Source organism: Heteronotia binoei, chromosome 8 (genome assembly GCF_032191835.1).
Source record: "Heteronotia binoei isolate CCM8104 ecotype False Entrance Well chromosome 8, APGP_CSIRO_Hbin_v1, whole genome shotgun sequence".
Classification (NCBI taxonomy): domain Eukaryota; kingdom Metazoa; phylum Chordata; class Lepidosauria; order Squamata; family Gekkonidae; genus Heteronotia; species Heteronotia binoei.
In genome coordinates, this window is record NC_083230.1 from 73,353,880 (window position 1) to 73,380,073 (window position 26,194).

Sequence of the window (26,194 nt, forward strand, 5' to 3'; positions counted from 1 at the left end):
GAAAGGTATCATCATCTTTCTTGGGGATTTCAGAGCAGTGTCTGACATTGGTGCTGACAGGTGAACATACATACAGATCTCCTTACTTTTTTGTGTCTGAATATTGTATCTGTCTAAATACTTGTGACTTTAAGACACACACTGCTAACCCATATAGGACAATAACTGCACTTTTTCATATGTCTAAAGGGTGGCACACCAAGATATGATGAAAAGAGGACAAATGCATTTGCTTGAAACTAGCTTCTTCTTCGCATTTCACCCACCAAGACTGAATTCTTGTGTATCTGAACAAGTTTGCCCTAAGCTTGAAATGAACTGGTACATGTGAGCAGCCTTAAAACTACTGCAAGCTGCTTTCACATTGATTTCCACCTAGCTGAACAGGAGTTCTGTTTTTTTGATTAAAAAAAACTTTTTTGCACAGGCAATCACTTCAGTTTCCATCTATCAGACTTTTACAGCTTTGCCTAATCTCAAAAAGATGTTAGTCTGGATGCTCATCCCTCACAAGAGGATTTATCCTTATCATTTGAATTCTTACTGAACACACACACAGAGTGCAGGGAACCTTTTGCTGACTGACCACTTCTTCCATGTTGACACCATCACTATAACCACTTCTCTAGCCTAATATTCCTTCATCTTCAAATTGAATTTGAAGCACATGACAATATTACCCCATGGGAAGGCTTTCAGTTCAGCACATAAGAACATAGCTGGGTTCCCTTCACTGATCCTCCAGAAGCGCTATGCATCTTTTTAATTTTATTTCTTAATTTGGCTTCTACCAAAGTTTGGGAAAAATAGATGGGAATGTGTTTCTCTAATTTGGAGGCAAAAGAGAAATGCACGCAGCAAAGCACACTATTTCTAAGAAAGGATGCAAGGCAATTACCACCATGCTCGGGCAAAGACAAATGTGAACAAGATCACTCCCTGCCATTCAAAAGTAATAAAAGTGTCTGAGTTAATTAAATTTGACACTCCACAAACACAGGATCTGTCCATAAATTAGGAATGACAGTCAACTCAGCCTGTGGTTTTGATATATTTATTTCCTTTACTATGTCTTTCCCCTAGGATTCAATCCAAATAATTGGTGACCATATAACCTAGCTTGTTATTCTATTTGGGCCATAAACTTCACATAGCCAGATCCCAGTAGGCAGCCATGTTGGTCTGAAGCAATAGAACAAAGCAGTAGACAAGTTCACCTTTAAGACCAACTAAGTTTTATTCAAAATGTAAGCTTTTGTATGAGGAAGTAACTTATATCCCCCCTCATCAAGGAAGTAACTGATATTCCCCTCTTCCCCCTCCTTGAGAGATATTTTTCCCACACAATGGGTATCTCATTGATTTACCAATGAGATTTAAAACTTTTGGCTCTCAGTCAATCCATCTTGAGAAGTATCTTATGCCTCCTATATTCACACTTTGGGATATAAAGTTAGCCCTGAGAACCCTAGCTTTTTGTTCTGGCCGTTGGTTACCATTTCAATACTGGGTTCCAGAAACTTGCTCCAAAACCGCCATGTGGGAGAATGTATAGTTGAGAATATGTATGGGACTCTGCATTGGCCCTGCTATCCCAGTGCAGGCATCTGTGAAGATCACGCTCAGCTCCTTCATTTTACCTTTTCCTCCTTCCACTGATGAACTCTACAGGACTTCACTCACCAGGACAGGCTCATATATCTTTCTTCCTTCTTCTCCCCCAACCTTTCTCTTTAGACTATCTTTACATTAGTACTATTGGAATAGGCTAGGATTTAGTAGAAGTTAGGATTTGTAGAACATTTATTTAGTGTGTATTTATTTACTGTGTATTCAGTTTGCTAATTCCTTTTGCTATTACTCTGTTTCTTAATAAATTCTCCACTTTAAATCAATGCCCATTTATTTCTAAGAATCTGCACACACTTATGAGGCATTAGATCAAATCTCAGACTTTAGAATACATAAGCAAGATAGTCCCAATAATATTTGCCCTGAGCATATAAGTGTATAGGCTTCTGACACCTTAAAAGGAGGACACTCCCATACTCAGACTATATATACATATTGGCCCATTTGGGTGACAGCAACACATCTAAGTTCCTTTGTCACTGCATTTGCTTGGTAAAAGAATATATGAAAAAAACCCGCAAATATTATTGTTGTGTTGACAGACTGAAAGGAAATGCTCAGATTGTAAGGACTACAAAAAGCACAGTTTTCCAAACTTCAGGATCTAGTTGGTTTTGGACATTTAGATGCATCTTGCTTTTTCTGCACTATGGGAATCAATGGTCAAGAAAGTTCTGTCAGAGTTTAGCCTAACAATGGTCAGCACATCTATGGATATCTTTAGATAATGTTATATGACAGAAAAAAGGTAGATGAGAGTTGAATTTAAATAAAATAGTAAAACAGAGAAAACTAATGGGATAATATTTTTCAATATTCAATTGTTGCCATTTAAATGCTTTAACTACATTTAAGTGCAAAAACTACAGATTGCCATTTTCAGTCAAGTTCAACTTAACTGCTTTGAAGGATGTGGCCTGAGAGTTTTAAGGGCCCAGTTCTATCTGTGGATATTTAATACTCAGCTTCACAACCTATGTCTGAGAACTATTTTCTTGAGACTATGACCATTTGATAGAGGCAGGTGTGATATCTTTGGGAAGTATTCTTGTTTTAGATAGAACAGAATGAACAACTGGTTTCAGATAGAACAGCAGCTAAACAGGACATTGGGGACTAGTGTGCAAATATCAGATTGTTCAATGACAATAAACTGGGTATTGCCCACTCTGACATTCAGGCTTTGTGACCTTCACAGAACCTTCCTCTGCTTGTTCCTCTGCTGTTCCCTGAGGTGCTTCTAGAAACTGTCTTGTACACCAGGGAGAACTTCCCAACTTTTCTGTTAGGTAATGGGTTAGGAAAGAACCTAATTCAGCAGAATAAAACCACAAATCAGCAACACTTTTTCAAAAATTAAGAGCCAAAAAAATGAGTGGGCCGATTTGATGCTCAAAGAAAATGTTCAACTGAGCAAACAGAACTTATCTGGTCCCTTTAGATTTTCCACCAGAAACATATTTTTCTTCTTAGCTGTAGTTATGTTATGTTTGTTTGTTTGGATTATATATGATATGGAAATTAACAGAGTTATTTGCTTTATCTTTTCCTTTCCTGACTGAACTACCAAAATAGTCCAGATCTACTCAAGGCTATGCCGGCCACTTGGATGATTCTATCAGGGCAAAATGCCTGCTCAATCGAGTGAACCATTCATGCTTCATGAACTGAACTGGCCTCCCATCTGTTTTTTGGGTGCAATTCATAGTTTGCTTTCTGATTTATATTATGAAGCATTACAGCATGGCTGATGACTCGGGCTTCAGTCATTCTGTGCACCATCAAAGAACAACACAGATCACCCCCTCGGCACTTTTGCTGATAGAAGCTCAACTGTGTTGATCTTTAGAGTGAAACATGGCGTATCTTTTTGGTGAAGCATATGCTTGATTTAAGGTAGTCAGTGGCTTACTCATGTCTGGTTGAATGAATGGAATGAAGACTGCTTGCAGCCGTCTTTTACAGATGGTTTAGGGTTCTGCACACAGCATCTCTATGGTGATCAGCATAGTCACTAAATAAATGCATTAAAAATCTTTTAACAACCTCAACACAGAATTTCTAAATATACAATTCACTGAAAAACCTTTTTTATAAGAGTTCATATGCTAAACCCAAATTGTACATGTATGTGTATGACAAAGAGTTGGTCTTTATACCCTGCTTTTCTCTAGCCTAGGGAGTCTCAAAGTGGCTTACAATCATCTTCCCTTGCTCTCCCCACAGCAGACACACTGTGAGGTAAGGGGGCTGAGAGAGTTCTAAGACAAACTGTGACAGGTCCAAAGTCAACCAGCTGGTTTCATGGGAAGGAGTATGGAATTAAACCTGGTTCTCCAGATTAAAGTCTGCAACTCTCAACCACTACCCCATAGTGGCTCTCACATATGTATGTGTTGAAAAAGAGAACTGATATAACAGAAACATATACATTCTTTTTCAAACACACAGAGTGAGGTTTCAGGCTTGTCCCAAAAATTCTAACCAGCCTTGCATGTGATACTGTACCCTCATCCCTTCAGCATGGCAGAGACTTCGAAGCATGAACTGTGTCTATACGGAGTAAATTATGGCATCTGTTCTTGCTGCTGATCTGTGATGGGGAAAACAACTGATCTAAATCAAAAGTTGCTGCTGAAAAGCTGCTACTAAGCTTCCTCTCACAAGAAAGGCAGCAGTGTACCCAACAACAAGGTATTGTTTGAACAAACAAACCCATTATATCATCAAAGCTCAGTAGTATCATTTAGTTTTAGAAAGAATAAAACATTCAGGGTATAAAAATAAATAAATAACTGCAAATTAATTCAATTGCAATGTTAGTGTAAGTTTCTGAAGCATACTGCTAACATTTTAAAAAGGTATATTTTTATTACCAAGAGTGAATGTGTCCTACTAACTGCCCTGAATAACAGGAAAAGCATTTCAACCTTACCTGTGCCATCTGTCTCTCAAGTTTTGACCGAGGAATATCATCAAAATAGCTGTCATTTCTTCTTCTCCTTGCATCCCCCTGCATGATAATATGTGGGACGTCCAGTGAGCCACCAGTAGTGTAAGTGCTTTGGCTGAGTGAGGGTGACAACTGAGGAGGAGTATGGTCAGTGCTTGGTTCCTGTGCAGAATTGGAAAGTACAACAGAATGAGAATTTTAAAAAAGCTTGATTACAACTAAAACTGTCAGGATTGTGGTTATGAAAATCACTCAAACTCCTCCCAAATACCTGCTTTAACACAATATTCAGGGTTCTGAGTATGAATCTCAACCACTGTCAGATCTGCTTATGAGCTACATCACTAGCAGGACATTCATAGGTGCAAATTATTCCCAGCTACTAATCTGACCTACCTTTACATTTGAGCCCAACCTAGAACTTAGTGGCATTTCCTGAACTCCATATTTTAAGAGACTAAGAGCATAGTCCTCAAGATTATGACAAATGAGTTTTTACACCACCATAGCCATCTACTGTTCAGTGTCTAATCTTCCGTTCCTGGGCAAGGTAGTTGAGAAGGTGGTGGCTGAACATTCCAGTCCAGTCCAGCTTCCGGCCAGGCCATGGGATAGAGACTGCATTACTCACCCTCACAGATGACCTCCAGAGGTGGGTCAGTGCTACTGTTGCTTTTGGATCTAACAGCAGCATTTGACACAGCAACATAGAGGTTCAGGGGGTTGCTTTATAGTGGTTTTCCTCCTTTCTCCATGGTGGAAGGCGGGCTTGGTGAGCAGGTCTCCTCATGGCACCCACTTAAATGTGGTGTATTTCAGGGGACAATTCTCTCACCAATGAACATCTATATGGTCCCTGTCGCCCAGTTAGCCCGGGAGCTTGGGCTAGGTTGTCACCAGTATGCAGATGACACCCAGCTCTATCTGTTGATGGATGGCTGTCTGGACTCTGCCCCGGATCATCTGGCTGAGGCATTGGGGCATGGTTGCAGCAAAGTCAACTACAACTTAATCCAACGAAGACGGAGGTTCTGTACCTGAGCCAGGTTTGAGTAGCACAGGGTATCAAGCTACCAGCCTTGGATGGCAAATCTCTTGCGCCAGCCCAAAAGGTGAAGAGCCTGGGAGTGTTCCTGGATAGCTCACTTTTTATGGAGGCCCAGGTCACCGAAATTACCAAATTGGCCTTTTATAATCTTTGGCAGATTAGGCAGCTGGCACCCTACTTCTCTCCTCAGGATTTATCTACAGTGAACCATGCAATGGTCACCTCCAGACTGAACGACTATAACTTGCTCTACATGGGCTTGCCCTTGGGGCTAATCCAGAAACTCCAACTGGTGCAAAATGCAGCAGCGTGCTTGCTGCTTGCATTGCCTGTACAGGCATGTATTCGGCTGGCACTTCGCCATTTGCACTGGCTACCTATTGAGTACCGGATTTGTTTCAAGGTTTTGCTGCTGACCTTTAAAGCCCTGCACAACCTTGGACTGACATATCTGAGAGACCGTCTTTTTCTGCATGTGTCCCGAAGGACTCTGCAGTCAGGAAACCAACATCTGCTGGCTGTCCCCAGCTTTAAGGACATTTGTCTAGCTTTGATAAGAGCCAGGGTTTTTTCTGCCCTAGCTCTGGCCTGGCAGAACATGCTTCTGATGGAGGTTACTTCTTCACCCAAAGGGTGATTAACACATGAAATTCACTGCCACAAGAGGTGGTGGTGGCTACAAGCATAGATGGCTTCAAGAGGGGATTGGATAAACATGGAGCAGAGGTCCATTAGTGGCTATTAGCCACAGCATATTGATGGAACTTTGTCTGGGGCAGTGATGCTCTGTATTCATGGTGCTTGGAGGAGGGCAACAGTAGGAGGGCTTCTAGTGTCTTGGCCCCACTGGTGGACCTCCTGATGGCACCTGGTTTTTTTGGGCCACTGTGTGACACAGAGTATTGGACTGGATGGGCCATTGGCCTGATCCAACATGGCTTCTCTTATGTTAGAGCTCTGCCAGATTTATTACCATTTTGCAGGGCTTGTAAGATGGAGCTGGTCCACTAGGCCTTCAGTTGAAGCAGTGGGCATCCAAATTACACCAAATTGACCTCCCTTGCTGTAGTTAACTAATATGTGCAAAGGGGTTGAAATATGCTGAAGTGCTCCATCTGACAGCTCAGTCATTTTATGATCTTGGTTGGCTTATTAATCAGCTAGAAATTGTTGTGAACAATTTGTCTACAGCTCTGTGAATAGATCTAACTGCTTAATGGATTGTTTTATTGGTTTTAATGTTCTTGTTTTAACTGTTTAATTATGTTGTAATCCGCCCTGAGCCCATTCGTGGGGTAGGGCAGAATATAAATTTACTACATAAATAAATAACTCAGAGTTATGTAGGCATATTGGGACATACAGTGTCATAGTGGTACAATGATTCCACACCAGAGCTAAACTCAGTGCTATGCACCTGCATAGTGGCCAGAAATGGTCAGTGCTAGGGTTATTCAAGGGGAAAATGCAAATTTAATTAGAATCATAAGACCCCAAAGCCTTGGTCCCCAGCATCAGCTACCATTAAGCTACCCAAAATGCATGTATAAAGACTCTCAATAAACTCAATGAGAGTGAAAAATACCACTCTCACCTTCATGCTCACAAAGCCTAATGGCACAGTTAATGATAACAACTAAGTAAATTGCAGCTTTTCTAAGCAAAAGATAAACTCCATCAAGGCACCTATGGGTATTCTAGTGGAAGGATACTGTTCAAAGAAGTAGTACTTTGCACAAATAGCCTATAACAAAATCAAACATTCCAACAGCATATCGCCACTCTTGTGCTGCTCAGAACCCTATGTACGCCTCCTCAGGACACTACCAGCTTGGATGCTCTGATCTCTTAACTAATAGAAGGACAAAGCACCCCACACAGAAATGCAAGCTGTCTGCAGCAGCATGAATGGGCCAGTGACTGCATTTGGTGATGTATGATTTCAGCTGTGCACGACACTCCTTCTAGAGGTCTCTGGAAACTAATAACTTGAAGACAGGGCCCTAGCCAGGACTTTTTAGGTGTTTTTTTAAAAAAAAAAAAATTGGGGGGCACTTAAATTTTTTAAAATCCTCCCTGACCTAAAAAGGCAGGGATGGCAGGCCAGCTCTTCATGCCTCTTGCAACCTGCTGGCTGTGAGATAGGGTTGCCAAGTCCAATTCAAGAAATATCTGGGGACTTTGGGGGTGGAGCCAGGAGACATTGGGGGTGGAGCCAGGAGCAAGGTTGTGACAAGCACAATTGAACTCTAAGGGAGTTCTGGCCATCACATTTCAAGGGACTGAACACCTTTTAAATGCCTTCCTTCCATAGGAAATAATGAAGGATAGGGGCACCTTCTTTCGGGGCTCATAGAATTGGACCCCCTGATCCAATCTTTTTGAAACTTGGCAGGTATTTTGGGGAGAGGCACTAGATGCTATACTGAAAATTTGGTGCCTCTATCTCAAAAAACAGCCCCCCAGAGCCCCCGATACCCACAAATCAATTCCCCATCATTCCCTATGGGAATCGTTCATGGAGGTGCATGATGGCTCTGGAGGCGGGGCTTCCCCCACCGGCCAGCTGGCTGGGGGAGGGGGGGAGCCTGTAAAACCAGGGGATCCACCTCTGGGACCTGGGGATTGGGAAGCCTACTGTGAGAAGCACAGACACCTGCTGCCTCTTGCTCTCCCATCCTGCACATTTGAGCAGGAGGGGAGGGAGAGACGCAGAACTGGCTTGGGGCCCTGAGTTGGGGGCCTCCCCTGTCTCAGGGGTGGGCCCACCCATAGCTACAGGCCTGCTTGCAGGGCTTGAATCATGGACTTTATATATGCCTCTTGCAGGTAGTCTTTTCTGCCACTGTATGACTGATTTCAGTGTCAGGGCCAACAGAATTCAAATGCCCCATCATGTGAAATCTTCCTGTGTACTCAATAGGAGCAGGGTATGTGGGTAAAAGAATGACTGACCATATTGATTTTAGTCCAGGCCTCTTCAATTTTACTGTGGTTTCAGCTTGTTGACTGCCAAAACATTATAGCTTTTAGAGTAGGTCAGTATTCCCCCCGTCACATTACAGGTAGTATCCTGAGACAAAAACAGCTTTTGCACTATGCCTGAAATCCTAAGGATGTTTTCCCCACTAAATAACTTCCTTCTGAGTAGGTTCAAAATTGCTTCTTAAATTACTTCAAGTCAGCTCTTAAGCATTGAGAAAAGATGGCTGTGATTACTAAGAGCCAGCATGGGTTTCTCAAGAATAAGTCATGTCAGACTAATCTTATCGCATTTTTTGAGAAAAGACTACCTTGCTGGCTCAGGGGAATGCTGTAGACACAGTTTATCTTGATTTCAGTAAGGCTTTTGATAAGGTTCCACATACTATCCTTGTTGACAAGTTGGTAAAATGTGGTTTGAATCCTGTTACCATTGCGTGGACTGTAACTGGTTGGCAGATTGCACCAAAAGAGTGCTTGTGAATGGTTCCTCATCCTCTTGGAGAGGAGTGACAAGTGGAGTGCCTCAAGGATCTGTCCTGGGACCTGTTTTGTTCAACATCTTTATAAATGATTTGGATGAAGGAACAGAGGGAATGCTTATTAAATTTGCAGATGATACTAAATTGGGAGGAGTTGCAAATATAGTAGAAGACGGAATAAGGATACAGGATGATCTTGACAGCCTGGAAAACTGGGTTAAAACCAATAAAATGAATTTTAATAGGGATAAATATAAAGTTCTGCATTTAGGTAGGAAAAACCCAATGTGTAATTATAGGAATAGGGGGCCAGGGAATAGAAAGGGAAATCACTGAATTGCAAATTATTACAATGCTCGGAATAAACACCCCCTGGGCTTAACAGGGTGGCTTACATGATCATGTATATAACATGAAATATAAAATACATTAAGACCTAAAAACATAAAATCAAAAAATATCAAAACATTTCAAGTATTATAGTAATCTTTGAGTGGTTTGATAGGGTGGATAGCTGCCTATCTCATTACATATGCTAACTCATTCCACACATACGTATTCTCACCAAGAAGAGCTATACATCCTCTGTATTAGATTAGAATATATTCCTCTGACATAACAGCGTGCTCCAAGAAAAGAATTCTGTTAGTTAACTCCACGGATCTGAACCAGTGTAAGTGTGCACTGGGGAGTTCAGACATCTGGAAACGTGGGATGAATGTGCGGACATCCATAAGCACTTTCTCTGGTGATTGATTACTCTGCATCCAACTTGTCACATAATGGGGTGAATATGACTGGGGAATGGGCACCAGATGTGGCTGTGTGAACAAACCCATTTAATCCATAAGGCAGGGGTATCAAACATCCACCTGCAGGCCTAATCCAGCCCTCAGAGGGCTCCAGACAGGCTCACCAGAAACTGGTCATTGCTTGCTTTCTTCTGCCTTGCCTGCTTTCTTTGGTTGCCATTTTTTATTTCTCCCCATTACTGCAGCAGCTGAGCAAAGCTCCTGAAGGGAGGAGGAGCCTCTTCTAATGGAGGAACTTGGCTCTGTAGCTCTGTGTGACTGGGAGCATCTGGGTTGCCAGGCTTGCTCAATCACACAGTACAGCTACTGAGCCAAGCCTCTCTTAGGGAGGGGAGGGATCTTGGTAGGGCATAATGTCATGCAGTCTATCTTCCGAAGCAGCCACTTTCTCCAGGAGAAGTGGAATATATGTTTTGTTTTAAATAAATAAATAAATGAGTAGTTTATGTAGCTGGAAATCATTTGTAATTCTAGAAGATCTCCAGCCCCCACCTGGAGGTTGGTAACCATAGCCAAAGTAGAAACTGAGCCCTCAGTTTGCAGAGTTCTTTTGGTATGAGCACAACTTTCTACAACTCTCTGTTGTCTGTTTTCTGTGCTATTGTTCTTATAGCATTTTACACACTGCCAGGAAACAACAGCTAAAAATACCTTAGTTTTGAGCAATTCTTGAAGGCAAAATGCCAGAAGCTCAGTGACACTTTTACTAATGGAATTTTTCAAGGAGCTGAAATCAGCTTCTCTCCCAGAAGCAAGTATGTGTGATAATATAAGCCACAAGAGTACAAATGGCCATGACATTAAAAAAAAACTTTTACCGAAGTGAGTGAGAAGGTGGTTTTGTAAGAGACAAGATAGCACTGCAGCTTGCGTTCTGTAATGGCTTATCCATTTGGTAAAGTCCAGTTCACACCAAAGTATACTTTTATTCAATAGATGTAATGCAAACCATGATTTGCTGCCATATGGATGAGGAATCTTTGGTAGTGCATTCTTTCATGCAGCCAGCTAGTTAATGATTTCCGTTTAAACAGCAAACCAACTATTAGCACTACATACAGATTAAAAAGCTATGGTTTGCATTTTCCCTGCCAACCAGGATTCCAACTGTGTTTTCCCCCTAAATTTGGTTTATAGGGAAAACCTAAGTAGTTTATAGGTTTAGGCATAATGGCAAATTATGGCTTGCTGTGAAACCCACAACCTCTAATTATCTAGATGCGGGCAAGAGCAGAGGGGAGGAAGGAGTACATCCGCTCAAGGATTTTCCAGGCTTGTTCACTGCAGCAGCAAGCCATTGTTTGCCATGCTGTCTGACCCAAGCCTCACCTTATCATCCATGAAAACAAAATCTCTATTTTTTCTGAACTGCAATACAAATTTCTAAGAAATTATCTTTAGGATACAGCTTAAACATATGCCTATTGGCTCTGAAGCAAGTCCTACTGAGATGAATGGGGTTTATTACCAAGTATGATTGCAATCACAGTACTGAAGAACAAGGATAAAATAGTACAGTGAGGATAAAATATGGACATTTTGTGGTGACATCTTGGGTATGGTTTCCTATATTACAGTTAGAAAAAGGAACATAATGGTTCTTATATAACAGAAGGAACACATCATAAAAATGGGGAGAGGAATTAGGAGAACTAGCAAACATGTAACAATTTATAGACCTGTGAGCTGAAAATATGGGACAATTTCCTAATTCAGTAACATTGAACTAAACTGCATTATGTACTCAAGTACATATACAAGCCGATACCTTTGATTATAGCATTGTCTGTTCAAGAAAGAAATCCTCAAAGCAAACCCTGCAGGCAAAGTGCAGGCCACTAGCCTCATTAAATTGAGAAATTGAGAAAAGAGCTATCAGTTACTAAATAATAATTCTTCATGCTTAAGTATTTTTATAGGCCTTTAACAATACATATTTTAGACTTTCCCAAGTGCTGTTTGCTGGAACTTACCCTGAGGGTTATAGCCCGTGGTGGTTTCTGAGGTGGATCTTCGTGAAGCCTGTCGCCCAGTGAGGCCAAAATGCGTTTTCTGTGGCCAAGCAAACTGATTTTTAAAACCTGAAAAACAAAAACAAGCTTACAAACAACCAATTCCATTATAAACAATCAATGACAAGTTATTCTTGAGGATGAAGAGGACAGAGAAATACTATGTGGAAAGGTGTGTAACTGTCATCAGAATTTTTGTTTGTGGAAAATCCAGCTAGAAAGAATGCTAGAAGGAATCCAAAGAAGTAAAAGATAGTACAGATAAAAGGAGAGCAGTGTGCAGGAAAGATGTGCAGTGTCTGAGGGGCAGAGAAACAGAGAGAGGGAGTAATCAACAGACACAGAAAACAGAGAATTACAAAACTCTTAAACACAAAAGGAGCAGCAAACACTACAGGCCTCCTAACTTGCTAAAGAAAATTAGAGTTGAAGCGGGAGGGCACAAAACAGTCCCCACAAAGTACACTCCTTTTTAAGTGTCGACAATGTTTGCTGAGATTGCCAGGGAAGTGCAGGCTAGGGTTGCCAAGTCCAATTCAAGAAATATCTGGGGACTTTGGGGGTGGAGCCAGGAGACTTTGGGGGTGGAGCCAGGAGACACTGGGGGCAGAGCCAGGAACAAGGGTGTGACAAGCATAATTGAACTCCAAGAGAGTTCATTTAAAAGGACAGCATACCATTTTAAATGTCTTCCTTCCATAGGAAATAATGAAGGATAGGGGCACCTTCTTTTGGGGCTCATAGAATTGGACCCCGTGGTCCAATCGTTTTGAAACTTGGGGGGTACTTTGGGGAGAGGCACTAGATACTATATTAAAAATTTGGTGCCTCTACCTCAAAAAACAGCTCCCCCAGAACCCCTGAAACCCCCAGAACAATTCCCCATTATACCCTATGAGAATCAATCACATAGGGAATAATGAAGACGTTTCCCTCTCCCCCCCCCCCTTTCTGGCGAGTCTGAAGCAGCGCATCGGCCTCTCTACTCACCAGTTGCTGCCAGCTTCTTCACAGAAACACAGACACACCATCCTAAATTGAAGCCTTTCAAGTCAAGCCTCCGGAGGTGCAAAGGCACACGGTCCTTTGCGGGCGGGGCTCCCCCCCCCACCAGCCAGCTGATTGGGGGCGGGAAGCAGCCTGGGAAAACTGAAGAAAGGCTGCTGCGATCGGGGCTGGGTGGGAAGGGAAGGGCAAGGAGAAGCTGCTGGGATCAGGGCTGGGTGGGAAGGGCCGCCATTCCCCCCCTGCACTTTCCAGATTTTTGGAGAGCGGGAGGAGAAGGTTCCAAATCGGGGGTCCCCCGGCTAGGCGGGGGATTTGGGAAGCCTAGTGCAGGCCATTGGAAGATTCACATGCAATCTCATAATGATTCCCCACTTGTCCCAGTCTCATGGTCCTCTTCTCTACAGCACTTCTATTCGATTTTGGACATGCTGCCGCGAGGTTATGACTCACCCCACCTGTTTTCTGCAGCAAGCAGAAACCAGTTTTCAGAGGATCTTGCTTGCCATGGGAAAGAGGCAGTGCAAGTTGCAGTCCCGTGGCAGCTTGTGCGAAATCGGACAGAAGCACCGCTAAGAGGAGCATGAGACCAGGGCAAGGCTAGTGGGGAATCAATCATAAAGTTACACTTTTCTAAGTCCAGTGAAGTCAATGAAAAGAGTGAAGAAGGCCAGTTTGGTGTATTAGTAAAGTGTGTGGACTCCAAGTGTGTGGGTTTGATTCCCCACTTCTCTACCTGCAGCTGCTGGTATGACTTTGGGTCAGCAACAAGTTCTCAACAGAGTTGTTCTCTCAAGAGCAGTTCTCTGAGACCTCTCTCAGCTCTACCTATCTTGCAGGGTGTCTGTTGTGGGCAGAGGCAGTGCTGGGGTTCTTGCCATCCCAGGCCACCGTCCCACTCATGGCCCCTATCCCTGCCCCCATGAGGGGTATTTAAAAGTGGGGAGGTGGGGCTGCTTCTGCTGCCTCCCACTAGGCACTAGAGAGCCAGTTTGGTGTAGTGGTTAAGTGCGCGGACTCTTATCTGGGAGAACCGGGTTTGATTCCCCACTCCTCCACTTGCACCTGCTGGAATGGCCTTGGGTCAGCCATAGCCCTGGCAGAGGTTGTCCTTGAAAGGGCAGCTGCTGTGGGAACCCTCTCCAGCCCCACCCACCTCACAGGGTGTCTGTTGTGGGGGAAGAAGATATGGGAGATTGTAAGCCGCTCTGAGTCTCTGATTCAGAGAGAAGGGCGGGGTATAAATCTGCAATTCTTCTTCTTCTTCTTCTTTTCTTCTTCTAGGCAAAGAAGCAGCAGAAGCAGCTGATCTGCTCCCCCCTCCCATTTAAAGATCCCCACCAATCAGCTGATTGGCGGGGGTCTTTAACTAGTGATGAGGGGGATGCTGCATGGTCTCTTTCCTCCGCCTGAGTCTCAGGCAGGGGAAAGAGGTGGCCCTGCGCCTCTGCCTCGCTCTCAGGCTGCCTTCCCTCGCAGGGGAGGCAGCCTGAAAGCGAGGCCAAGCCTCCTCTTTCCTCTCCCCGAGTCTTGGGCGGGAAAAAGCCAGCTCGGTGCCAGCTGGCATGGGGGAAGGGGGCACCTCGTGGTGCCCCATAGGCCATGTGGTGCCCTAGGCAGCTGCCTACATGGCTTACTTCCATGCACTGTGCATGGTTGTGGGGTGAGGAAGGGAAAGGAGATTTTAAGCCACTCTGAGGGCAGGCTATAAATCCAATCTCCTCCTCCTCTTCCATGGTGTGACTCTGTTAGGATTGCACTGTCATTGTGTATAGTAAGGGATAGGTGTTTCTTGTTAGGCATCTGTTCAGAAAATTATTCTGTTCAGATTAGGGTTGCCAATCACCAGGTGGGGGCAGCGGATCCCCCGGTTTGGAGGCCCTCCCCCTGTTTCAGGGTCGTCAGAAAGCGGGGGGAGGGGAGGGAAATGTCTGCTGGGAACTCTGTTATTCCCTATGGAGATTTATTCCATAGAAAATAATGGAAAATTGATCCACGGGTATCTGGAGCTCTGTGGGGCTGTTTTTTGAGGTAGAGGCACCAAATTTTCAGTACAGCATCTAGTGCCTCTCCCCAAATATCCCCCAAGTTTCAAAACAATTGGACCAGGGGGTCCAATTCTATGAGCCCCAAAAGAAGGTGCCCCATCCTTCATTATTCCCTATGGAAGGAAGGCATTTAAAGGTGTGCCGTCCCTTTAAATGTGATGGCCAGAACTCCCTTTGGAGTTAAATTATGCTTGTCACAGCCTTGATCTTGGCTCCACCCCTAATGTCTCCTGGCTCCACCCCCAAAGTCCCCAGATATTTCTTAAATTGGACTTGGCAACCCTAGTTCAGATAAGCATTTTGGCAAGGTCTGCCCTGCACCTATGACTCTTTTTTGGCTCATCTGGAAGAATGACAGAAGAACAAATAATTCTTTTTTTACACAAGAACACTGTGGTTGTATAAACCATTTACAAATACTGCTTCCATCTCGGAAACAGAGCTGGAGCTATGCACATATTTATTTATATTTTTTATAACCCATCTTTTCCCCCAAATGAAGACTCAAAGTGGCATACATCATTCTCAGTACCTCCATTTTATCCTCACAATGACCCTATGACTTAGGTTAGGCTGAGAAAGTAACTGGCCCAAGGTCTTAGATTTGGGGTGGGTAGAGTAGAAGAGGAGAAATCCCACAAAGGTATGGGGGTATTTAAGTAACTTTGAACAAATAGCAAATTTTAACCCATAGTATTTTCTGTGTATTTGCCTTACTTTTATTTCTAAGCTCATCTAACTTAAATGTCATTGTCAAGAAAATTAATTTGACTGATGAAAATATATCATTATATAGAGAAGACATCTGACATTCACATGCACCCATGGAGTACAATATTTTGCTACCAGTTTTGAGTGTATATTACTAGAAATAATTTTGCAGCTACTCTTGTATACGTCATCTAGATTCTACCATTGCATTATTACAGAATATATGCACAGAAAAAATGTATTGCATTTGGAAGACACCTGCACTACCACTGAAATATGATTTCTACTGAGGTGGTATAAAACAATTACATGGAAATTCAGAAAGTAAAATCTGTAAACACATTACAGATTTCATAGATTTTTTTTAAATATTACATAGCTGAATAATAAAAAAGTAGCCTGCATTATAAAATGCAACTGTTCTACTCTATTAAAAATGCAACAGGAGTCCAGTAGCACCTTAAAAGCTAACAATATTCAGGACTTTTTTTGAGCAGGAAAGCACAGGAACACAATTCTGGCTGGCTTGGTGTCAGGGGGTGTGGCCTAATATGCAAATGCGTTCCTGCTAGCCGTTTTCTACAAAAAAGCCATGTGGGAAACAATGGTACTGTCAGGGGTGTGTGGCTTAATATGCAAATAAATTCCTGCTGGGCTTGTTCTACAAAAAAAGCCCTGACAATATTTGTTCCAGCATGTTGACAGTTGTGTGTGTGTGTGAGGAGGCTTTGTGTGCATGTGTCTGCAGATTATGTAGCATGACAAGTCTGTCTAACAGCTGCTGATACTAAAAAACACACTGTTCCAGTGAAGGCTGGCATCATTCTCATTTTCATGCCTGGAGTGTCTCTTCCTAATTGTATACAAAATGAAGGTTCATTTTCAAACAGCCTGCCTTTTCCACCATCCTTGCTTCCTCACTCCACATTTTGACTACTTTGTATTCCCAAAGGACCACAAGAGCACATATTTTTAAAAAATCAAGAAAAACTTGTAGAACAGGCACACATATACACATTCCCCCTACTTGATTATTTATACTTGGGTTACCACTCAAAGAAATGTTTATTACAATAATTGTAATCATTTATTTTTATCTGCATAAATTCGCACACATTTTTGACACAAAGATTTAATTTCACTTCTGTTAAGCCCTGTTTAACATGTGGAATTCACTGCCACAGGAGGTGGTGGCGGCCACAAGTATAGCCACCTTCAAGAAGGGTTTAGATAAAAATATGGAACACAGGTCCATCAGTGGCTATTATATACACACAGTGTATGTGTGTATATAAATTTTTTTGCCACTGTGTGACACAGAGTGTTGGACTTGATGGGCCGTTGGCCTGATCCAACATGGCTTCTCTTATGTTCTTATGTTTAATTATTACAGTTTTGTTGCTCAGCCCTGCATAATGAGAGAACATGCTACCCACAGTCCTCCTGATACACAGCTACCATTTTGTGTTAAACCAACTTTGATATATGCAAGTAAGTATCCTAAACAATCATGTGTACCAAAGCTGGAAAATACATGTATTCCCCTACTCACACAAAACAGCAACTGTGCATACTGAGAGGACTGTGTATAGGACTGAGACTGAAGCAAGCAGCTATTGGGACAGCAGAAAGACTTGGTTGAAGGACTTTGTGATATTACTTGCACCTTATCCATAACCCCTCATTGCCACTAGGAAGAAGCCAACAACTATCAACACACAGAGCAACAGTGTCCAAATACTGAGTGCCAATTTAGTAGCCTATTTCAGGAATACATATAACAAACACAACCCACTCTTGCAATGGAAGGATGTAAGCAGTGGGATTTCACAGAGACTGCATTTGGAACCAATACTCTTTAGTTTGCTCATGAATGATCTAGAACAGTGAATTGGTCAATCACCAATGCCAATGGCCACTAATTTTGATGGATTTCAGAGGGAATTAGACAAATTCAGGGAAGATAGGTCTATCAAAAGCTACTAACCATTATGACTAAAGGGGAACCTCTAAAGGGGGGAGGGAAAACAATAGGGAACGGCTTTGGTCTCCATGCCCTGTTCATGGACATTCTGCTGGCATTTGATCAGTTACTGTTTGAAACAAGAGTGCTAAATTAGATGGACCATTCATCTGCTCCTGCACAACAACTTTCTTGCTCTTAACACTGCCCCAGAAGGAGATCTGGGGCAGAGGAAAGGACTTTCAGAAACAACAGGAAGTCTGGATTATCTTCTAATTGTGTTACATGTATTCTATAAAAGCCACCTTTGGAACAAATTGCAGAAAAGTGGGGTATAAATGTTTAAGTAACTAATATTGGAATTATTTGAGTTCCAATAATTAATTGATTCTTAAAAATGCATAGTTTGAATATGATAGCCAAATATATTACAACAGATTTACTTTGCTGTCTCTCTCTCTCTGTGTGCATGTGTAGATATACTGTAGTTCTGTACATGTACCCTCTGTGTGGATACTTATTTCTGCAGATATGGGGAACATGGTGGGTAGAGAGATTTTGCTGCCTGCCTGAGGCACTCCCAAGGTCTGTAGAAAAATCTTACGTGCTTAAAAATTATACAGTGGATACATAACCCCCCCCCCAACCCCCTCAAAAAACTACTTGCTCTGTACATGCACACAGAACTCACTCTCTGCTGCAAGGCCAGCTACCACACCACTAACTGTTCCCACTGCTGCTTCATTCCCATGGAAGCAACTGTCCCCTCTGCCACAGGGATCATTGGAAAAACAAGGGAAAGCTGCCTTGCCAAAAACTGTCCATGCTGCTGAAAGACTCCTCCCCACTGCCGCCAGGACTGCCACCAACATACAGGATATTAGGACTACTAATTAGGACAAGTCACTACTGGGGTCACTACCAAAAACAACTGGGGGAGAAGGGGGGATTGGCTGGGAGGAGACAGAGAGACAGAAAAAGAACAGACTGGCTTGGGCCTTGGGGAAGAGACAAAAAAAGGGGGAACTGGCTTCCTAGAGAGAGAGAAATAAGAGGAAATTGGCATGGGGAGAAAAGAAAGATGAGGGGATATTGGCTTGGTGGGGAGAAGAGAAGAAAGGAAGAGATATAGGGGAAATGGAGACATACATAAGAAAAGGAGTGGGGGAAGGAAGAAACGAGAGAGGGAGAAGGGGTGGTAGGAGAGAGGGGGATTGGGATGATAGAGAAGGTGAAGAAATAGAGCTACGGAACACTGACAGATAAGGGGAGGGGAGAAAAAGAGGAAGAAGTTTGTTACAGAAGGAGGAGGAAGCAAAGAAAGAGAAAGGGAAAAGATGAAGGTGCCAAGATTGGCGTGGGGGGGGGGGAGATGAGATCAAGGGTAGGGATGAGTGAATGCCCAAGGTGGAAATAGGTGGAACATAGCAATAATGGGAAGTGAGTGTATGTGAAGAGGGAGGGGGTTGTAGAGTGCAACATATTATACAACATTTTGTTGCAAGTCCCCTCTTGTATGTGTGTATGTGCACACATACACATTTGTTTAGGGGCATCATCACCACATCCCAGATATACTCCCAATGTAATACTAGTAGCAGGAGATAATTCTGGTGCATATACTAATTATCCAGTAATATTTATTAATTAGTTTCTCTGTCCAACTAATAGGGTAGTCTTCTTTGTCCTACAGATAATTCAGTTATTTGTGTGGAATGCAGTAAGCTTGCTTCAGTTCACCCTGAACTCAAAATGTACAGTTGTGTAAGAGGAAAGTTACTTTTGCTTAAACACAAGGAGGCAATTATTTCTGCTCTCCACACCATTCTCAAATGATCTCCAGATCTCACAAAAAGCTTCTCAACGGATACACATGCTATAGTCTGAAGGATGACGCAGTACAGATCTGTTCTGGAAGCAGAGTCTATGTACTCATGGTTCAGCAGATCCAAGCCACTGTATTTTTATCCCTACATTTTAGTTTCAAGATATGAAAGATCTTGAAATATACATATCGCGTCCTGTAGAGTAGAAAGCTTTTCAGTTGTTTCTGACAAAGCAGAGTGACTAACAAAATGAACTATGGTGATTTCCCAGTGTTTATTGGTACCCCAAATGAATATTATAGGTTTATAACCACAGATTCTTTACAACCATGAAATACAAATATTTACAGTCATATGGAACATTAACAACTATATAAAGCCCTGGAAAATTAGATTCAGGTCACGACAAGGTCTGACAGAGTGGTAGCCAGCAGCAGAAACATAGCTCATTTCTTCTTAAGAAAACAAGAGGTTAAAGCACAGAATTATAGCTGTACTGCTTAGTGACCACATGTATTTTCCTAAATACGTATTTCACTCATAAACATTTATCCCAGGCTGAAACCTGGTATCCATTACACAAGGTAATTGGTTTCATTATTTTGCAAAAATAAATATGGCTAAGCCATCAAACTTTTTAAAAAATGAGAATATGGGCACACATTATAGAGCTAGTAAGTACATGGAGTTTCATTACCAAGATAGATGATACCAGAAAATTTATTTATATAAAACATTTGTAAGTCCACCTTTCTTGCAGATTTGAGATCTAGCACAAGTAATAGGCTTCCCAACCCTCCCGCCCTGGTGGGGGGCTCCCGGATTTTCAGCCTCCTCCCCCGCTCTTAAAAAATCTGGGGGCAGGGGGAGAGAGAACATACCTGTAGGCATCATGTTGTTTTACAGCTTGGGATCCGTTTTTAAAATGTGTCCCTTTAAGGCTGCACAGGAAACAGGAACGGCCCCTCCCTTTCTTTTCCTGTGCAGCCTTGCTTTCGTTTTCACAGCGAGCAAATTCTGCTGGAAGAAGACCAAGTAAGGTAAGTATTTGTGTGTGTGTGTGTGAGAGAGAGGGAGGGGGCAAGGAGGGGGGATTCCCTGGTATGGAGGCCCTCCCCCCCCTTTAGAAAGCATGGGGGGAGGGAAATATCTACTAGGCACTCTATTATTCCCTATGGAGAACGATTCCCATAGAGAATAATAGGGAATTGATCCATGGGTATTGGGGGCTCTGGGGGGGCTATTTTTTGAGCTAGAGGCACCAGATTTTTAATATAGCAGCTAGTGCCTCTCCCCAAAATACCCCCCCAAGTTTCAAAAATATTGGACCAGAGGGTCCAATTCTATGAGCCCCAAAAGATGGTGCCCATATCCTTAATTATTTCCTATGGAAGAAAGGCATTTAAAAAGGCGTGCTGTCCCTTTAAATGTGATGGCCAGAACTCCCTTGGAGTTCAATTTTGCTTGTCACATCCTTGTTCCTGGCTCCACCCCCAATGTCTCCTGGCTCCGCCCCCAAGGTCCCCAGATTTTTCTTTAATTGGATTTGGCAACCCTAACAGGTAACAACAATAAGGACAGTATAACATATTTTATTTATTTATTTATTTAGAATTTATATCCCACCCTTCCCACAAGTGGCTCAGGGCGGCTTCCAACAATAAATCCGACACAAAAATTAAACAATATTTAAACATGTAGGGAATTAAACATTTAAAAACAGATAAAACATAGTTTTAAACATAACAAAATTAAAATAAGAGGCAAAAATAAACCCTTTTAAAAATTTTAACAGATTGCTGCCTTTCAAGACACACAGAGCATTCATCTTGAGGAGTAAAAGGCTCTTTTAAACAGTTGACTTACAAGCCCCTTGAAACTCCAAGAAAGATGCAGATCTAATTTCTTCAAAAAGGCTATTCCATAACAAAAGATCAGCCACAGAAGGAGATCAAGTGGAGAGCAGCAGAATGTATCCTCATGAGGGCTGTAAACTAAAAGGCTCTGCTGTGCTATCAGAAGCTATACTATGTGCTTACACTGGGAGAGATAGTTGTTGTTAAGGTGTGTGAGTCCCCAGTTGTGAAGGACTTTAAAGGTAAGCACCATCAAATTGGACTTGAAAATCTGTAGATACTCAATACAAAGACTACAAAACAGGAAATCAACAGGCAAAACACGAAACCAGTAAATATGATCCCCGGAATCCACCCCGATTGCAGAATGACTACTGCATTTCCCAAATCATATCCAAAAGCAGCTCCATTAGAGTATGTTACTATATATAGTCAAGCCTTGACCTGGATAGCCCAGGCTAGCCTGATCTCACTGGATCTTAGAATATGATATCAGTCCTCAGGTGTGGGCAAGGGATCACCTGATTTTTCAGGCTCCAGCCCACTGGCAACCAGGTGCCTGGTGGAGGGAGGCCCTGTCCCCCAGTCTGCCCTCAAGAGTGACCACTGGGTGCCCCCCTCTCCCTACCCTCCTGCAATAAAAGAGAAAAGAGTGGGTGCTGCTCTTGCCTGCCCTGCAAGTGCCAGACTGCAGGGCAGACATGTACAGTGCCCAGTCTTTTCAAGGCAATCTTGCTTCGTACAGGGCAGGTGCACGTGGCACCCACACTTTCCAAGCAGGGAAGGTTCTCTTTAAATTGTGGGGGGAAATCAGGAGAGGGGTGCACACACTGCATCTGGGACATTATGGTGTCACTCTGTGTGTTGTCATCATGTTTGGGATGGCCACACCCCTCTTGGAATGCCCCTCAAATCCCCCCACCAGGAGAAGATTGGACCTCGCAACCCTATCTTGGAAGCTAAGCAGGGTTGGCCCTGGCTTATATTCGGATGGGTGATCTCCAAGGAATACAAGGGGTGTGATGCAGAAGCAGGCAATGGCAAACCATATTTCTTGCCTAAAAAACAAATCTAGCTCACCATCTAGTGTGCATAATTCTAAAAGAGTTAGAACCTCTGGCTGCCAGGCAATCTTAGGATCTCCTTATTATAATATGCGCACTGCCATATGATAATTAATACTATAGTCAAGCCTCAAGAGTATTGTAGCATAATTTAGGATTCCTCTAATAGGAATCTAAGAGAATAAGAGAGTCTGCAGGTCAAATTTAAAAAGCACTTTTGGCCACTGCAGACACCCATTTCTCCACAGTTTGGTCCCACAAGATTTTCAAGTTCTTCACAGTATCCGTCAAAGAAAGCTGGATTCCGTTATCCCATTTGTTTGTTGCAGGGGTGGTTTTGTAGAAAAATAGGTAGTGGAGCTCATCCAGGGATTGTTATGCAGCTGCACCTACTATTCAATGGACAAGGTGGGAAGGAGGAGGTGGAACTCTCAGAAAGGTTCAGGAGCTGTGCTCCTGTGAGCTCCCACTGAATCCAAGGCCTGGTTTGTTGTTGTTGTTCAGTTGCACAGTCGAGTCCGACTCTTTGCGACCCCATGGACAAAGTCATGCCAGTCCCTCCTGTCTTCCACTATTCTCCGAAGTCTGCTCAAATTTGTGTTAGTTATATCAGTAATGCTGTCCATCCATCTCATCTTTTGCCGTCCTCTTCTTCTTTTACCTTCTGTCTTTCCCAGCATCAGGATCTTCTCCAGTGAGTGCTCCCTTCTCATTTGGTGGCCAAAATATTTGAGCTTCAGCATCTGACCTTCCAGGGAACAGTCTGGGTTGATTTCCCTTAGGACTGACTGATTTGATCTTCTTGCAGTCCAAAGGACTCTCAAGGGTCTTCTCCAGCACCACAGTATCTATCAAAAGTCTATTCTTCTGCACATGGCCTACCTAATGGTCCAACTCTCACAGCCATACATTACTACTGGGAATACCACAGCTTTGACTATACGGACTTTCATTGGCAGGGTGATGTCTCTACTTTTTATTATACTGTCTAGGTTCCCCATAGCTGTCCTCCCAAGGAGCAAACATCTTTTAATTTCATGGCTACAGTCACCATCTGCAGTGATCTTGGATTCCAGAAATGTGAAGTCTGTCACTCCTTCCATGTCTTCCCCTTCTATTTGCCAAGGTGTGTACTTTGAACTTCCCTCTAAAGAAGATGCTTTACTGACCAGCATTACCCCTATCTTGTCAGGATTCAGTTTCAGTTTCTTCTCTCTTAGTCACTAGATCATGAGCTTTTTCTCACCGCCTAAGTATTCCAGTATGGAAGCTGGTCAGTTACTGAACAGTAACGGGTTTCTGCTGGCATTTCAGACAGACCCAACTCAGTAACTGGCTGCTACCGGAATACTGTCACCTTTTCACACAGTCCCGCGGCTGTCCCGGTAGTGACGCATGCCTGAGTCGTTACTAACAAAGAGCAGCTTCTTCCAGTTTTCAACACCTCCTTCCGGGTTGAAATCGGTATGGGGCGCTGTGTGAAATGTCCAGTATCTAATCCGGGAGCAGTTTTCGTGCCCTTTTGCGCCTGATCTCCGGTGTTTTTTTTTTTTTGAACATCTTTTAAGATCATGATAGCGCTATAGCGACGTCTCACAACAGCAGCACCATAGGGATAGCTGGGCTCCATTGAGATGCCAGAGATCGCCACCGCTGAAACTTGCTAACAGGTGCCCCATTGGATACACAGTTCAAACGGGAGATCAGGACACCAGGCATTGGTCTGTCACCTGTTGCTATCACTTCCAGGCCCACATGGGAGTCAGGGGGATGTGATTGGTTTGTAGGTGACTCTGAGGCACATTTTTCTGGGGGGGGGGGCTGTTACCACCTGGAGAGGGGTTGCCCATAGGCAGCAGGTTTCAGCGGGAGAACAGACCAACAGTGATTGGTGAGAGAGATGTTGCTAACTCAGCCGTATGCGCAGCCATCCATGTCCACAGGCTATTGGCTGGAAAATGACTTGTGCCAAGCTGCAGCAGGTATAAATGTCAGGGGAGGAAGCCACAGATTTCTGTGGGTTGTAGTTGGTGAGCATATTGTCTGGTTTAATAGGTTGGTGAGGGTGTGTCAGGAATTGTGAGGAGGATGAGTGGGTCAAGAGGTGTAGCTTGGAGTGAGCAGAAGATTCTGGATCTCCTAGCAGTATGGGGAGATGATGAAATCCAAGATGCTCTGCAGACATCCCATAGGAATTATGCTTGCTATCAAAAAGTCTCAGCAGAGATGGCCAAACGTGGCCATGACAGGACAGCAGAGGAATGTAGGAGTAAAACCAAAAGTCTGAAAGCAGAATACAGGCAGGTAATTGCACATAATTCCAATCCTGGAAATAAAAAAGTAACATGCCCCTTTTATAAGGAGCTTCATAGAATACTGAAGGGGGAAGGAAGCATTAAGTCAAGAAGGCTGTCTGCCATCACCTTTCTGGGTGATCAGCCATCAGACCATGGCAGAACTGTGGGCATGGATGGGTGTCTCACCAATCACTGTTGGTCTGTTCTCCTGCCGAAACCTGCTGCCCTATGGGCAACCCCTCTCCAGGTGGCAAAAAAAATGTGCCTCAGAGTCACCTACAAACCAATCACATTCCCCTGACTCCCATGTGGGCATGGAAGTGATAGCAACAGGTGACAGACCAATGCCTGGTGCCCTGATCTCCTGCTTGAACTGTGTATCCAATGGAGCACCTGTTAGCAAGTTTCAGCGGCGGCGATCTCTGGCATCTCAATGGAGCCCAGCTATCCCTATGGTGGTGCTGTTGTGAGATGTCGCTATAGCGCTATAACGATCTTAAAAGATGTTTTTTAAAAAAGCCAGAGATCACGTGCCGGTGGGCAAAAAAGGGCATGAAAACGGCTGGTGCTGGTGGAAGCGAGATAAAAGCGGAACAGTGTGAAATGGCTCACTTCAATCACGGAACCCTACCAGAAAAAAACCCATGTTTCTGAAAACTCCCATCCCTGTCTCGGATTACTGCAAGGCGGCATAATACTGATTCCCTTCCGGTTTCCACTGGTAAGTGTGAAAAGGGCCAATGTCAGTGAGGCACTGGCCCAGCACAGAGATGTTAGCATCTTGTAGCTTATGTAATGATATTTAAAGCTGGGTGTGTCATCTGCATACTGATGACAATTCACATCAAAACTCTGCATGAACTAATGGGAATATGAACAGCATTGTGGGGAGCAGATCCCACATAGCTTCTGTATCCCTCATCACCTGAAATCCAACCTCTATATGTGATCTCAAATTCTCTAAGAGTACCTAATGATTGACCATATAAGATGCAACGAATGGGTCCAGAAGGATATGTAGGGACATATTTTCCTTATCTAGCTGTAAACAGATCATCCATCAAAGACCCTTCTGCCTCAAAACTGGGGCTGAAGCCAGACCAGAACAAGTCAGGGCAATCTAAGTTTCTCCCCTCTTTTATATTAGCATCATGAGATGATAGGTAGCTTAGGTTGCAAGGGTGACTGGCCCAAAGTCACCCAAATGATCTTTATGTCAGAGTAGGGATTCGATCCTCAGTATCCTAAATCCTACTCTAATACTACACTGCATTGACTATTTACCTGCCTCAGCCCCAATTTCTCACCCGAGGAACTGAGAAGGAGGTGGAAATGGCCTCCATAGTGATGTTTAAGCCATTTCTTCTAGTCTCTATGGTAAAGAGCATTAAGATTAGGAAAGGCAGCATAGAAAGTCACCCATAAGTATGATCATATCCTTGAAACTCCACCTTCCCCAGGCTGCCCCCCATCCAAATCTTCTTATGTTTGCTGAGGCATTGT

The 26,194-nt window shown here is 43.3% G+C and overlaps 1 protein-coding gene across 8 annotated transcripts in view; it reads right to left on the reverse strand.

The window, feature by feature from the left end:
* The window catches only part of ANKS1B (ankyrin repeat and sterile alpha motif domain containing 1B), an 831,045-nt gene that overhangs the window by 46,597 nt on the left and 758,254 nt on the right, over positions 1-26,194 (reverse strand). For all 8 annotated transcript variants that reach the window (XM_060245226.1, XM_060245232.1, XM_060245234.1 and 5 more), the window contains 2 exons: positions 11,883-11,990; positions 4,568-4,747 (listed from right to left, as the gene is read on the reverse strand). In XM_060245226.1, coding sequence (XP_060101209.1) covers positions 4,568-4,747; positions 11,883-11,990 — 288 coding nt within the window. The remainder of the gene's footprint in view (positions 1-4,567; positions 4,748-11,882; positions 11,991-26,194) is intronic.